Genomic DNA, 16,185 nt, shown 5'->3' on the forward strand with positions numbered 1-16,185 from the left:
TGAAATTTTGAGAGTCAATCAAATTTTTCTTCCACTAAAATATTTTGATATATCTTTAAAATATTTCAAATTATTAATCATAATGACTATAATACGTTTTACTTAGTTTCCAAATACATAAATTATATTTCAAAAACCTTATTCATGATCAAAATATAAGAATTTAAAGTTTAAAGCTTTGAACGTCATTATAAATATTCGAACTTTTCAAACACCCACGATCCTATATTCCGAGTCCACCACCTTCACGTGAAACTCAAAGTAGAGGATAAAATCTCTCCTCAGCTCTTATGTTTTTATAGTAAGCTGTTAATATAGTTGTTTCTAAAATCAATGTTCCATGTTCGGTGGTTGTATTATTTTTTTTTAAAAAAATTGCCTTACGAAATCTCTTGCTCGTTCCTCTAATATTTTTTTTTTTTCAGATTAAACAGGAAAAAAAAGATGTGGGGTTTTCAGTTCTTGATGTAAATTGTAAGTTTGCACATTTTTTTTAATTATATTTTTTCAGTTTAAAGAAAAAAAATGAAGAAGTTGGGTTTTGAGTTCTTGAACTAAATTGCAAGTTTGCACAATTTTTTAAAATTATATTTTTTCAGCTTAAAGAAAAAAAAATGAAGAAGTTGGGTTTTGAGTTCTTGAAGTAAAATTGTAAGTTTGCACTTTTTTTTTTTTTTGTGAGTTTCCAAGTTGAGTATATGATTATACATTTTGGTTTAAAGTGTTTGTTTCCATTTGAGTTCTCGGTGTAAATTGTGAGTTTGCACAATTTTTTTTTTCTTTTTTTTTTTTTGAGTTTGTTAGGTGAGTATATTTTTTATTATACATTGTCTTAAAAGTGTTTGTTTCGATTTGTGTTTACTTTTTACGGGGTTTTCTTGATTTTCTATGATTGAATCTTTTATAAAAATGTTCCAAGTTTGATGAAGAAGGAAAGTCTTAAAGGTTCTTTATGAGAAACCCAAGCTGGAAATCTCATAAAGTTAGTAGCTTTTTTGTTTTTGTTATTAATTTTAAAAAGATTTTATTTTTCTGTTTATTTATGAGGTGGTAATTGGATAAAGATGTAATTTTTCTTATGGGGTTTCTAGAGCTGATTTTATTGGAATTTTTATCTTTATTTGCTATAATTTAGCTAAGTTCAGCTGTTTTTCATGGTCAAATGTTAGTTGTTATTTCCTTTGGTGATCTATTTTTGTGGGGGGTTTGATTGGCTGTCAATTTTTATGCCTTTGGGTCAAGTTTGAACTTGGACATGCTTTGTTTGTGTTGATTGCTTAATATAAATGTGGGAGACAAAAAGGAGAAGAACATGGGAAGAAATTGAATTATGTTGCATATTTTTTAAAATATATATTAGAAAAGTTGTTTATGTTTCACCTACTTGAATAATGACAACATTATAGGCTAGATTCAATGGAAGAAGATCCCTCTTTCTTTGGGGTTCCATGGCTTTATTATACATATGAAATTGAAATTCAAGGTTTCTGGATTGTGTTATTAATAATAATTATGAAGAATCTATTTTTCCATCCCTTTTCTTGATCATAACATGCCTTTCTTGATGTTTGTTTGCCATCATTTTCATTGTGTTCATTTTCTTACCTTTCTTGGAACAGGAGCAAATCAGTTATTTGGTTTTTTATTGAGGTTCCAGAATCTTGATACATTGTCTGAATTTGTTGCCGGTGCATATTGGAAAAATTCCCGGATATAAGAAGATATGGCCATGGCATTTACCCCCTTGTCGTGGTTGCTTTGGAGTGGAAAGCATCAAGAACCCAAAATTTCCAATGGCTCTTCTTTAAATCCATTACCTGATTCGGTTTTGTGGGAAACGGATACTTTGAAGTTTCCTCTAGACCGCAGGAGGAACATGGCTTCCTCGTCAAGAAGGGGTAAGAGAAAATGGCAGAGTCGTGAGGAACGAAAGATTGACAGGGAATATGATATTGTTATTGTGCCATCAGATGGTGGATGTGTTTCGGGGTCTGAGTCTGAGGATTCAGATTGGTCAGTCGGATGGTTGGAGCCTCATGGTCCTGGATTCAATAGTGATGATGATTTGGATGATAGCTTTGCTGTGATTGTTCCTTGCTATGGCTATGGCTGTATAAATGTGGAGGAAAATGCACAAGACAAGCTGCTGCAAGCCATGGGAAATTTGAAGGATATATATGCTACTGGTAAGAATCTTTTGCTGTTATGTTCTTGTTGTTTGAATATGATTTCAAATATTGTTTGTATCTATTGAGTAAACTTGACCAATGACTTCCAAAGATTATCAATCACCTTAGTATTAAATTGTTGGGAAAAGTACTGCAATATTGATATTGAAACTGAATTAATAATAGCAAAAGAGTTGTCACAAACACTGTCGTGGCAAGCCACTGCCTTGAAAGCGATTTCAGCCCGACTCCGGTGAAAATCCTTCTAGCCGGTCGCTCCCCAAGGTTCCACAGCTAATTCCAAACACGTGCACTCGTGGCTGGAAGTTTGGAGGTTGCCCAAACCAATTGCCCAAAACAATTCAAGTGGAAGAGGAAAGGAGGAAGATTGTTTCTTTCTTTATGTGGTGTGTTTTTATCTTCTCCAAGACACCCTTTATATAGTATTTGCAAGTGGAGTTGCAAGAGATATATTTAATAGTATTAAAGAACCATTACTTCACATGTTTCTTAATTCTATTAGAACGGATGTTTAGATGTATTCACATCTACTTTGTAACGTAGAAGTTATTCTATCTTTGCATTACACTAATTAAATTAATAACTGTAGAGTTAATTCCACAGTCCCCCACTAATGCAAAGATAAAGAATAAGAATAAATTCTGGGCAAAAGGAAGGAACACGTACTTAAGTGTTAATATCTTTCGATTTGAATTGACACGTAGTGATATGAGGCAACAACAAATATCCAAAAAGTGTAGTATTCTTGAACTAGATGGACATAAGTTGACACCTCCACAACACATACCATATCCTTGATTTTAAGCAACCTCCGCGATACTACAAAGTGCGTTTATGGTCATGCACACAAACCTTGGGTCTCATGAGTGTTCTAGAAAGATAATCCAAGTCTTTCATAAAAAGGTGACCAACCTTTTAAACTCACGTAGGTGATCCATCAAGTCTATCTCATAGACCACCTTAAGGCTATGGATCATTAATAAAAAAAATAAGCTCAACCTTATAATACACTACCTCGCGCCCTAGGGATATGATATGTACTGTTTATTGAAGGTCTATATGGCTTCGTTTGACCCCAAATAGGTATCCACCGTATTACCTCAATCCATGGGCTTTAGCCCCATCTCCTCGACGATTCAAGAACCATTTTTCTTGTCAAACCTTTGGTTATAGGATCCGCCAAATTTCTTTCAGATCTTACATATTCCGAGGAAATAACACCATGTTTCAACAATTGTTTAACTGCACCATGTCTGATGCGAATATGTCTCTTTTTACCATTGTATACACTATTTTTAGCAATCCCAATTGCCGCCTGTGAGTCACAATGTAAAGAGACTGGTGACATTTGTCTTCCTCATAAAGGAACATCTGTCAAAAGATTTCTCAGCCACTCAGCTTCTTGCCCTGCCAACTCGAGAGTAATGAATTCAGATTCCATGGTAGAATGTGCTATACAAGTCTGCTTTGAAGACTTCCATGAAATAACACCTGCACCCAAAGTAAACACATAGCCACTGGTAGAGCTAACTTCATCATTGTCAGTCACCCAGTTTGCATTACAAAAACCTTTTAAAACAATAGGAAATTTATTAAAATGCAAACACCAATTCATAGTACCTCTCAAGTACCTTAACAAGCGATGAAGAGCATACCAATGCTCATTACTAGAATTATGAGTATATCTACTCAATCTACTAACAACATAAGCTATATTAGGCCGAGTATAGTTCATGAGAAACATTACACTCCCAATTATTTTAGCATATTCAGTTTGAGAAACACTGAAATCTTTATTCTTTTTCATGTGTATTCTAGGATCATAAGGAGTTCTCACTGAAACTACATCAAAACAATTAAACCTTTTCAACATTTTTTCAATATAATGAGACTGACACAAAGAGAAACCATTAACATTTCTTTTGATTTTTATTCCTAAAATCACATCAGCTTCTCCAAGGTCTTTCATTTCAAATTTAGAAAATAAAAATTTCTTAGTCTCATTTACAACATTCACATTACGGCCAAAGATTAACATGTCATCCACATATAAACATATAATCACACAGTCTGATCCACTGCTTAGGTGCCTGCTTAAGTCCATATAAGGACGTTCTCAATTTGCATACTTTATCCTCTTGTCCCATAACTCCAGCAGTAGTGGAATTACCTATGTAGACGCACTCGTCATTGGTGGATTCCTCAAAGTCATGGAATAATTCTTTGTTAGCGCAGAATGTCTTGAAGCGCCTGTGTCCAACACCCAATCAGTTTTGTTAGCTACCAAATTTGCCTCGACGATTATTGCAGCAATCACTTCATCACCCTCTGTAAGATGAGCTTGGGCATCACCTTGTCCTCCCTGTTTTGACTTTTGTCCTTTTCTTAGATAACACTAGACAGCCCTGTGGCAAAGTTTTCCGCAAACAAAACAAGGTCCTTTTGATTTTTTAATTTGACTCTCTGGCTTGTTGAAATTATTTTTCTTTTTCACTTGTTCCTTATTCTGAACATTCTTTTGTTTTCCTTCTTACCTGTCTTTTGTAATAGTACCAGAAGATTCCACAAGGTTAGCTTTAGAAGAATTAAGAGATAAAGCTACCATCTTGTCTTTGAGACGGTTTGCCTCCTCTGTTCTCATGTAACTTATAAGTTCTTGGAGAGTTAAATTTTTTTTCTTATGTTTCAATTGATTTCTGTAATCACTCCAGTATAGTGAAAATTTTTCAAGCAGAACATTAACCTGAAGAATCTCACAAATCTTCATGCCCTCATTGAGAACATCAGTAGTTAAATTTTCATATTCGTGGACTTGTTCCATGATTGATTTATTGTCAACCATTTGGAATTTAATCCATTGTCCGACCACATATTTTTTCTTTCCTGCATCATCGGCACCATATTTCTTTTTTAAACTGTCCCATATTTCTTTAGCAGATTTATAGGTAACAAATAAATCAAACAAATGATTAGTCATATGATTCAACAAATGTCCTCTAACTGTTTTGTTATCCTTTTCAAATTTCTTTTTAGCAATGACATCAACCACAACAGTGTTAGATCTAGTAGTAATGTTAGAACCATTAGTTGGAGGTTCATTAAACAAAACATAATCAACTTCTAATTGTTCGAAAAAAATCAGAAGTTTTTGTGACCAACGTTTAAAGTTATTTTCGTCCAATGGCTCTAGCTTTGACAAATCAGGAAAAGTTTTGTTCAAAGAAATAGCCATTTATCAATATTGTATGTAAGAAAATCACTTTCAAATTGTTGGGAAAAGTACTACAATATTGATATTGGAACTGAATTAATAATAGTAAAAGAGTTGTCACAAACACTGTGTCGTGGCAAGCCACTGCCTTGAAAGTGATTTCGGCCCGACTCCGGTGCAAATCCTTCTAGCCAGTCGCTCCCCAAGGTTCCACAGCTACTTCCAAACATGTGCACTCGTGGCTGGAAGTTTGGAGGTTGCCCAACCCAATCTTCTCCAAAAGACGCCCTTTATATAGTATTTGAAATTGGAGTTGCAAGAGTTATATTTAATGGTATTAAAGAACCATTACTTCACATGTTACTTAATTCTATTAGAACGGATGTTTAGATGTATTCACATCTCCTTTGTGTTAAGAGTGGGTAAAAGTCCCACATTGGTTGGGGAATGGACTAGTGGTTTGCTTATATGGAGTTGGGTAATCCTCATCTTTTGAGCTAGCTTTTGAGGTTGAGTTAGACCCAAGGTCCATTTCTTGACATGGTATCAGAGCCAGGTCCATCCCCGTTTTGGGCTCCCGGTCCACGCGCCAGTGTCAGTTGGGCCTAGGCATGAGGGGAGGTGTTAGAGTGGGTAAAAGTCCCACATTGGTTGGAGAATGGACTAGTGGTTTGCTTATATGGAGTTGGGTAATCCTAATCTCTTGAGTTAGCTTTTGAGGTTGAGTTAGGCCCAAGTCCATTTCTTGACACTTTGTAACGTAGAAGTTATTCATCTTTGCATTATACTAATTAAATTAATAACTGTAGAGTTAATTCCACATAAATACCTTATAAAGGGCTTCTACCGGGTTAATCATTTATTGCTGGCAAGTAAGGCCATTAGGTTATTCTAAGAGGAACATATGTATTGATGTTCATACAGACGTGCTGCTTTTGCAGCACACCCAACTCGCATAGGATCTATTCATTAAAATGTCCTTTCCCACTTACGCTCATTATAATTAAGTGGATGATGAAAATATATATCATTACTCTTTTTGACATAAGTAACACGAGATTTTGGTTGAGGTATAGTAACTAGTAGTAGTTGTGCAATTAACAAGAGAGTATGGCAAGCCTAAGAGAGTAGCAGAGTCATGAGGCTGGAATTCCAATCATTGATCGGAGGAATTAACAAATTCCAAAACCTGTATTAATAGAGTACGGATGATGATACAAAAGCTTCTTCTTCTAAAGCAACTAATTTGACGAATGTTTTAGTTGCCTTATTGTGTTACTTGTCTGAGTAATCGGTTTAGCTGGAAAGGCTTTTGAAATTGAAATGGTTCTTGTTTTGCTAGTTGTGCTTTATTTATTTTCTCCAGTTTTGAATCACGCTTAAAGGAGACTTATAAGCTTGATAAAAAAGTTATAAATTTGCAGTAAGGTGGTGGTGACTTAATGAGGTTACTTCTGTTCGAGATTGTTTATTAAATGGTCATCTTGTTGCTTATAGGGTTTCATAATCCTCTGAAACTAGGTTGAAGTTTTGTCTCTTCCCCTTTTTTTTCCTTTCCGAGAGGTGGTAATGGTAACTTGTAATAATAAAAAGAAGCGAGTATACGTGACCAACCAGCATTAGAAATGGAGCCTTTTCCCTTGTTATTTCGAGGAGCGTCTCTCTACGTGATAAATTTTTCGCCCCTGAACTCTTCTTGCTTCCATGTTCTATATAATTAGGATCTTGTTCTTGCCCTACATCACTTGATCAGTTGAGAAGAATTTAGCACCATGTCTTTTGTTATTGGTAGTTGGTGCATAGATTTGCATTAAATTTGCTGTTGTCAAAGAGTCCTAATTTTTTCTACAACATTGTTCTTTAGAACTTTTCCTTTTAACTTTTTTTCCCCCATCTGATTGAACATAAAAGTCGGAAACAGCCTCTCTACCTCTCACAAGGTAGGGGTAAGGTCTGAGACCCTGCATACACCCTACCCTCCCCGGACTCCACTTGTGCGATCACACTGGATATGTTGTTGTTGTTTGTTGTATCTGATTGAACATAAAGTTATCAATAATGCATTGAATTAGATCAAAGGACGAAAAAGGGAGATCTATGAAGAGTAAATTATCTTCAGCTTTCCCTTTTCGACACAGTTTTCAGCTTTGTACTTTGTATGATTTAGTCTTCTTGATTTTGCATTTTACTTGCAGAGAATAAGAAGTACATGGAGCACTGGGTGGCATCTCTGAGTAATCACTGAAATTCAGCAACGCCTACGATGCTGATCGAAACTTGTTTTCTGCTGCTCCTCCTGATTCTTTGTTGCAGTGGATCAAACTTGAGCTGTGTTGTTAGTTATTTATTAGTAAAAGCTTAGATATGAACTCTGTAAAAACATAAGAAAAAGGAAAAAGAAAAATACAAAAGCCACATAAACGAAAAAAAAAAAAAAGGAACCTTCCTTGGGTACTTCGCGAATCATATGTTTCTTGAATATCTGATCTCCAGAATTGGATCCGAAGATGTGACCTCTACTTTCATCCTTCTTGAACATTGGTGTAAATTTTCAATGCAAAGTGACTGAAAGGAGAAGGAAAGAAATGCATGCTGGAGAACACAATTCTTAAGAGGATCAAAAAGGGGAAGGCATGACCACATGTTATGCTTTCATCATTCTTTGATGTAAATATCTGTGAATATGTAAATAGGTTCCTGTAGTTGTAAATACGTCGCTTGAATGTTCATCTAGTTGTAGTTCGGCTCTTCCCCCGACCCTACTCATAGCGGGAGCTTTAGTGCACCGAGCTGCCCTTTGAAGTACTATAAATACCTGTGAATCTGTAAATATGTTCATCTATTTGTAAATACGTCAGTCTGAATGTTCATCTAGTTGTAAATATATCGCTTGAAGCGCTGTAAATATGTCGCTTGAAGCACTGTAAATATCTCTGAATATATAAATATGTCATCTAGTTGTAAATATGTCGTTTGAAGTACTGCAAATAGTTGTAAACCTCTGATAGCATTAGTTGCAATAATATGCTCCCGCTGTTTAATTGTGATATTTTTCTTCCCTGCTGTGTCCAATGCTTCTGTTGCTACTGTGAATGTTATATGCATTGATTGGTTTGAAGGTGTAAGATGGAAATGATTCAAGCCAATATGTTGAGAAGCTAAATGAACATGGACTTGAGAGCAAAATGTGTACAAGTAACCTTATATTTTCTCTAACAATGAACAGTTTTTGAGTAGTTTAGCCAAGAGTTGGTAGAAACCAACTTATGTCTTCTTTGTTAAAAAGCTTGGGATAGTATTTGATTATTTTGAACTCAAGTATGTCATGCTCATTTTTTTTATACGCGTAGTGTTGCTTGCATCTCGACTAATTTCATGTGGTACCTGTTGCTTTCTATAATCAGAGGTACCCCGTAACTTTGTCCACCAACAACACATCTTTTTAAATATATATGTGATCTTTGCTTGTCTGAAATCATGTATGGGATGATCTTAATCCAAGATTGTCTTGATTTTTTGGAATTATACTTTGATATACTAGATTTATTACCCATGATGTTTAGTATCTTTCTCAGCATCTTCTTATGAAAGTCATGTTACAGACAATCTAAAACCATCTGGTTCTTGCTATTATTAAGGAAATAAGAGAAATGAAGGAACAAGATGGAGCAGCTACTTGCAACTAATACTCAAAAGGAAAGAGATTTCTAAAGAGTAAAAGAATGGAGGAAACTCCAAATAAAGATCTCAAATACAATAACAGATTCATTGTAATCCCACAAGTGGAGTCCGAAAAAGATAGGTTGCACGCATATCTCACCCATACTTTTATGTGGGGAGTATGTGGGATAGAGAGAATGTTTTGGATAGATCCTCGCGGTCGAAAGTTTTTTGGATTGCAAGAAGAAAAATGACAGCAAATGAAGCAACAAATAGTAATATTCAACAGAAAGAAAAGATCCTGCCTTTTGAGCTATAGTAAAAAGGGAATGGCAACAGGATAAGCAAATATAATTTTCTTAGCATTCTACAATTTTTTCATACTTTTTAACTACTTGAATTATGATAAGTTATAACTTATAGTATATACTTTTTATCTCTAATTATGTGAATTTTATTTTCAAAAATTAAGAAATCGATCTTTTTTTCCCAAAAGAAGAAATCATATCCAAATCTATAAATAGTAAATTAGAATCCTCCACCCTACATCAATCTTTTCCCTTTAATTAAAAGGAAATCAAAGGGGTTGTAGTAATGGTGGCAAACAAGAATAACAAAAAGGAGAAAGTCAAACCATTACACCACCTCACCTTAAAAACAAGAACAATAATAAAATGAAGAAGAGGGAAGGACATGCAAACCATAATGTTAAACAAGCTGGCAGATCCAGAGTTTTTTTAAAATTATTTTATTTTATTTATTTATTTTCTTGAATTGCAAATTGGTTAGTTAGTTAATGGGGCTCCTACACTTGTGCTTATTTCTAAAGATCCACCACCTTTCTTTGACCTAGTATGTTCCTTATACATCTTTGATCAGCATCATGCACATTCTCCTGAATTTTTTTTCCTATGATTATGCAATTTCTTTTTTTTTATATGATGGATCTCATTTGTTCTGCTAGATGATGAAAAACAATGTTGTTATTATCACAACTTAATGTGCAATGAAGAAAAACAAGTAGTTTTATAGTGAAGAAAAAAAGGAGAAGAGAAATGTTACACAGAGCAGCAAGAAATGCATATTCTTGGTGGTGGGCTAGCCATATTAGAACAAAACAGTCAAAATGGCTGGATCAAAACCTCCAAGGTCAGTTCTTTATTAGTATCTATCTATGTCTTGCTATGATGCAATCTTGTCTAAATTTATGAACAGGTTGTCTTATCAAGAAAATAACAGAATGATGAACTAGTACTAGTGTTTTTTTTTTAAAAACTGTATAGGTATCATGCAAATGTTTTGTAGTTCCAATGAGCCATGTAGGAAGAACAATAGAATTGCTATAGCTGCTTTCCTGATTGAGGTATTGACAAAGGATTTAAATCATATACAACGACAGTGTAAAGAATGTTTACTTCGTCAGTGTAATTTAACTTGTTATAGTAGGTTATTTACCGGGATATCACATGATGTTTGGTGTAAACAGTTGTCTTATTTTCTTCTTCTTGTTTCTGTCAGTTGCTTCTGCCTCTTTTTATCGTTCTTTGAGGGTCTATCAGAAACAACCGCTCTTCCTTCTCATGAAGGAAAGGGTAAGGTCCGCTTACACTTTACCCTCCCCAGACCTCACCTATGGGATTACACTGAGTTTCTTGTTGTTGTTGTTTGGTGGAAATAGTTACTTGTTAATGTAGAGTTGGAGAAGGTCTTGAGTTGAACTTTCTCAGCTAAGGCATCATTTAGCTTATCATACTATTTGTCTTCTGTTTTCTTATAAATCCTAAAGTAGAGGCGCGGACCATTATCCACTGAGTTTCAAACCGTGTTGTCATTCATTAGCCCTTGAGGATTTCTCGATTATCAGAAAAAGAACGCCAAAGTGTATGATGCTTTACATGAAACAAAAGAGAGAGAAACAAAGTGAAAATAAAGAGCTGACTATTTTACCTGTTATTCGCAGATATGGAGGAGAAGGTTGAATATGTACTCAAAATCATAGACGAGGATGGGGAATCCTTTGCAAGCCGGGCAGAGATGTATTACAGGAGGAGGCCTGAGCTCTTGAACTTCGTGGAAGATTTTTTCCGGAGTTATAGAGCTTTGGCAGAGAGATTTGATCATTTATCCAAAGATCTTCAGACTGCTAACCGAACCATTGCAACTGTTTACCCAGAGAGAGTTCAACTCGCGATGGAAGATGAAGATGGAGAACAGTTTCTTGAAGCATTAGGACCTCCTAAGGAATCAAATGAGCCTTCCAAAAGCTCACCAGTTGCGCCAAAGTTAAGTTTCCCAAAAGTTCCTTCTTTTGCCAAACGAAATGCCAAACCATCAAGGTTGATGTCAAAGAAGGGACTAATGAAATTCGATGTTGATGATGCAACTGCTGCTGCTCGTCCAAGATCAGGTTTGAAAAAATCCGAGGCGCTCCAGGAGATCGATAAGCTTCAGAAGGATATTTTGGCACTTCAGACTGAGAAAGAGTTCATCAAGAGCTCATATGAAAATGGGCTAGCAAGGTATAGGAAAATCGAAGAAAGGGTCACTGAGATGCAATCAAAAGTCAGCAGCTTGCAAGATGAGTTTGGCATTGGCACAATGATCGAGGATGATGAAGCTCGGTCATTGATGACTGCCACAGCTCTGAACTCATGCCAAGAGACCTTAGCTCTGTTGCAGGAAAAACAGAAGCAATCAGTGGAAGATGTCATAGCTGAGCATCAAAAGATTTTAGAGGTCCTTGGAAAATTTGAGACTCTAAAGGGAAAGTTTGTCAGTAAACTGCCACATCCACAAGTCCTGTCTGAAGTAAACAAGTCTTCCAATCCAGATTCGGAATTGAAGTTGCTGAATCGACAAGTGGAAACTCCTGAAAGAGAGAAGCATAATCCAGAGAAAGTGCATAAGGAGCTGGAAGATAATTCTGCCACTTCCATGTCTGATCTAGCAGAGAAGGTTGATGAACTTGTTGATAAAGTCATAAAGTTGGAAAGCGCTCTCTCTTCCCAGAATGCTTACGTAAATAGATTAAGAGCGGAGACAAGTGAACTTCATTCACATCTGATTAAAGCGGAAGAGGAGAAGGGGACTTTGGTTGAAGATTCAGAGAGCATGAGCAAGAGAATAAAACAACTGGAGGAAGAAATTCTCAGAGCTCAGAATTTCAATGAAAGCATCAAACTCGAAGTCAAGCACCAGCAACCTCATCTTACTGAAGCCAGTTGGAGTATTGAAGAAAAATTGCACAACAAGAGGGAAGATGAAGACGTCAAAGATACTTTGCCATCCAATAAAACAATCGACTTTTCAGGAGCTGATAAGGCAAAGCAGTTTCAAGCGTTACCTGAAGAAAATGTTCTAGGTATCTCCGGAGGTGTAAGTAGTAAGGAAGGTCAGAAGAGAGAAGTCTTGCAACAACCACAGGTTTGTCTTGAAGTTGACCAGTCGAACAAAAATACTAGAGATGGAAGGAAGGGTGGTGCTTTAGAAGCTAACCAGGGCGTTTCTGGTGTCGATAAGGCAAAGCAATTTCAGGCTCGTGAAGCAGTCATTCCTGAAGTAGATGTTCTGGGTGTCTCCAAAGGTGTTAGTAAGGAAGATCTGAAGACAGAAGTCTCGCAAGAACAGGAACGTTGTCTTGAAGTTGACCAGCAAAACCTTATCAAAAGCCACTTCAGCAATGATACTCGAGATGGATCAGGGTTCACAGACAAAGAGATGATGGTGACCACCACAACTACCACAGGTAAAGAAGAAAAGTTTCCAAATGCTGATCTTCAGAATGACCCAGACAATTTTATCAAAAATACTGTGAGAGATGCAGCAGATGTTGGGATAGAAAAAGGGTTTGATAAAAACCACGGGCGTGTTATAGATCATGGTTCATCCACCAAAAGAATTGATGGAGAAGTCGAGCTAAGTGGGACAAATGATAGTGCAAACAGAAGTGATTTTCCAGGTTCTGATCCTGTCAATCAGAAAAAGGATACCAAAGAAAGTGAATGCATTAGATTTCCTGATTATGATGCAATGATCTCAACGGATATCAGAATGGGAGAGGAAGCAAAGAAGCAAGATGTCTGTGATAACCTCATTCCCTTCAAAGGTGAAGCCGGAAAGCTTTCCATATCCGACCTTGAGAATGACCACGACTCAACCAAAATTGGTCATGTGAATGATGTGGAAGACGTTAAATTAGAAAAAGGGTTTGACAAGGGTCAAGAAGTGCATGTTGCAGATCATGGCTCACCTACTAAGAAAAATGTCGAACAAAGGGGTCCAAATGATCTTGCAGACAGAAGGGACGCTTTCCCTGGTTCTGTCGAAGATCAAGAAGAAAAGCTTTACAAAACCAACCATCAGAATCACCTGAATGACTTTTTACTGGAAGCTCCACCAAGGGATTCTCCAGATGTAAATATGAAAAGAGGATCTGATGAAAGTGAAAGCTTTCATACATCAAATGATGACTTGGCCACAGAAAGATATGTGAGGAAGGAAGAGCAAGCCAGGACAAAAGATGCTGCAGACAGGAGCGATGATTTGCACAGTATTGAAGGTAAAGAAAAGTTTTACAGAACTGAACACTAGAATTATATAATGTATTGTTCCCAAAATTTTCTATTACGAAATTTGATGGCAATGAGGTCTGATAAAAGTTATCTACATGTTTCAGACAATGAATCTGCCATCAGAAGAGATATGAGAAAGGAAGAGCACGCTGGCACAAAAGCTATGGCAGAGAAGAGTGGTCGTTTGCACATTGCCCCGGAAGGTATAGAAGAAAATTTTCGGAAATCCAACCATCCAAATTACCGGTATGATCTCCCAGAAAATGTTTCTGTAAGGGATGCTTCCAACGTCAAGATGGAGAAGGTAATTCATGAAAGTGAAAACACACGTATTTCAGATGATTCCTCAGCTATCAGAGAAGAGAGAATGAAGGAGCTAAAAGGTAAAGCTTAGATATTACATGTATTACTGGTAATTGTCTAATTTCTCCCAAATTTAAAGAAACTTTTTAACATTTCTGACTTTACGAACTACACAGTGAAGGAGGCCCCACATGAAGATATATCAGAACCCGGTAGCAGCTCAGGGATCTCAATGACTATAAACAATGAAGGCAGAGAGAAGGTAGGTAATGATCATCATCTCAATATAGCGGTTGGATCTGCCACAGGAAACTTCTCCAAATTGAATGACAGCAATCGATCAGACGATCTTCCAAGAAAGATGGATTTCAAGAATAAAATAAAGTCAGAGGAGCAAAACGATGAATTCTCCCACAATTTAGTCCAAGCACACACAGATCGCAACTTTCAACAGTCCAATTGGCATAACCAACCTGAAACACATTCCGCAAGTGTCCAAGTGAAAGATATTCCAAGCCCCATTCCAGATAGTGAGCTAGAGGAATGGGAAAGTATTTTAGATAATCTTCCATCTGTCCTAAGTGATAATAAGAGAGATGACTTGCACAAGGATGAGCTCCCTAATCAAGGTACTCTACTCTTAAGCTTTAAGAGGACACCATCGCTCTTTGTCAACTTGTAAATTAATTAAGCTAATGGCAGTTGCTGTAGGAAATGGTGAAGATTCAAGGAGGCAAGTGTTTAGGACAGTTAACAATGGGCTCTACACGGAAGAACATGAATCTGGAACAGAGGATGACCAGCCAAACTGGAGAGAGCTGTTCTTAAGCAGCCTGGATGATGACAGAGAGAAGATACTACTCGAGGAGTACACATCAGTTCTTAGAAATTTCAAGGGTGTGAAGATGAAGCTCAATGATGCGGAGAAGAAAAGGAGAGCGAGCCACTTCCAATATGTTGTGCAGATGAAAGTTCTAAAGAATGCTAATGCCTTGAAGGATGCACAGATTCTATCCTTACAGCATAGATTGAACTCGCTTCAGTCAAAAGACGTTGAAACACCAAACTCCAATGAAATGCCACTGGAAGCAACCTTTCAAGATGCTGAAATGAGACAGGAAGCAACTGCACCCGAAGACACAAGGATCTCAGATATTGGGGAGGATGGCAGAGATGTCAAAGTTAGTGATGTCGATGAAACACATTCCTTCACCACTGTTGAAGATAAAGTACGGATGGACATTGATGATTTGCTGGAGGAAAACATAGAGTTGTGGCTCAGATTTAGTACCTCATTTCATCAGCTACAAAAGTTTCAAACTTCAGTTCAGGATTTACAAGATGAAATAAAAAAAGTGAAGGAAGAGCGCAAGCAAGATTCTGGAGATTCAGGTCAACCACAGTTGCTACTATCAGGCATCCGTCCAATTTATAGGCATTTAAGAGAGATACATACTGAGTTGACATTGTGGTTGGACCATAATTCGGTTCTGAAAGATGACTTACAGAACAGGCTATCATCTCTATCTAATATTCTCGATGTGATAACAAGATTGTCAAGTTCAAGGTCTAAGGAGAATGATCCAGTGCTGAATGCCTATCAAGCAGCAAAGTTTCAAGGTGAGATTTTAAACATGAAGCAGGAGAACAATAAATTAGCAGGTGAACTCGAAGTAGGCATTGAATGTATCCGGAAACTCCAAGATGAGATCCAGAGTACACTGTCAAACCTGGACGAAGAACTCGGGCTGAAAAACCAACCAACAAGGCCTCGATCCAAAATTCCCCTGAGGTCCTTCTTGTTTGGAGTGAAGTTGAAGAGGCAGAGGCCGTCATTATTTTCCTGTGTGAATCCAGCATTGCAAAAACAGTACAGTGATTTATAACAGCACCAAGATAGATGCCTTTGTAACAGCAGTAGGCAGATAGATGTCTCTTTTTTCCCTCTTTCCTTTTAGCTTACTTGTTATCAAATCATAATAGTTGGAAATTTATTGAAGGAGAAAAGGCGTGTTGCCTTTGTGGAGTAGAATACCAGATCTTCTCATGCTTTAAAGCATTACCACGTTCCTTCTTTCTTTCTTGTTTTTTCAAACTCCCCAATTTCTGCAAACTACACAACTCTTTCTTTAAGAACTGGTTTCACATATTGAATAACCGTACTTCAAGTAATTTGAATACATAAGGTACCCTTGTTCTCATCTTCGTTAAATTGAGGTGAAATGTGACACAGCAGTTTTCCTGATCCAAT

The 16,185-nt window shown here is 36.7% G+C and overlaps 2 protein-coding genes across 6 annotated transcripts; both read left to right on the forward strand.

The window, feature by feature from the left end:
• The first annotated feature begins 184 nt into the window (after positions 1 to 184).
• LOC107867349 lies at positions 185 to 8,367 on the forward strand. 4 transcript variants are annotated; one of them, XM_047411027.1, is made up of 4 exons: positions 185 to 301; positions 426 to 474; positions 1,620 to 2,186; positions 7,596 to 8,367. In XM_047411027.1, exons 3-4 carry the CDS (start codon positions 1,724 to 1,726, stop codon positions 7,643 to 7,645), a joined length of 513 nt encoding a protein of 170 aa, XP_047266983.1. In that variant the 5' UTR covers positions 185 to 301; positions 426 to 474; positions 1,620 to 1,723; the 3' UTR covers positions 7,646 to 8,367. The 4 variants fall into 4 exon arrangements, with proteins under 4 accessions (XP_047266983.1, XP_047266984.1, XP_047266985.1 ...); XM_047411028.1 differs by having other exon boundaries at positions 299 to 474; XM_047411029.1 differs by lacking the exon at positions 185 to 301 and having other exon boundaries at positions 333 to 982.
• Positions 8,368 to 9,596: 1,229 nt separating this feature from the next.
• LOC107867350 (protein NETWORKED 2A) lies at positions 9,597 to 15,966 on the forward strand. 2 transcript variants are annotated; one of them, XM_016713528.2, is made up of 5 exons: positions 9,597 to 10,209; positions 11,021 to 13,618; positions 13,736 to 14,014; positions 14,111 to 14,563; positions 14,637 to 15,966. In XM_016713528.2, the coding sequence occupies exons 1-5, from the start codon at positions 10,116 to 10,118 to the stop codon at positions 15,818 to 15,820; spliced, it is 4,608 nt and encodes a 1,535-aa protein (XP_016569014.1). In that variant the 5' UTR covers positions 9,597 to 10,115; the 3' UTR covers positions 15,821 to 15,966. The 2 variants fall into 2 exon arrangements, with proteins under 2 accessions (XP_016569014.1, XP_016569015.1); XM_016713529.2 differs by having other exon boundaries at positions 14,646 to 15,828.
• The last annotated feature ends 219 nt before the right edge of the window (positions 15,967 to 16,185 follow it).

Source organism: Capsicum annuum, chromosome 4 (assembly GCF_002878395.1).
Source record: "Capsicum annuum cultivar UCD-10X-F1 chromosome 4, UCD10Xv1.1, whole genome shotgun sequence".
In the NCBI taxonomy this organism is placed as follows: Eukaryota; Viridiplantae; Streptophyta; class Magnoliopsida; order Solanales; family Solanaceae; genus Capsicum; species Capsicum annuum.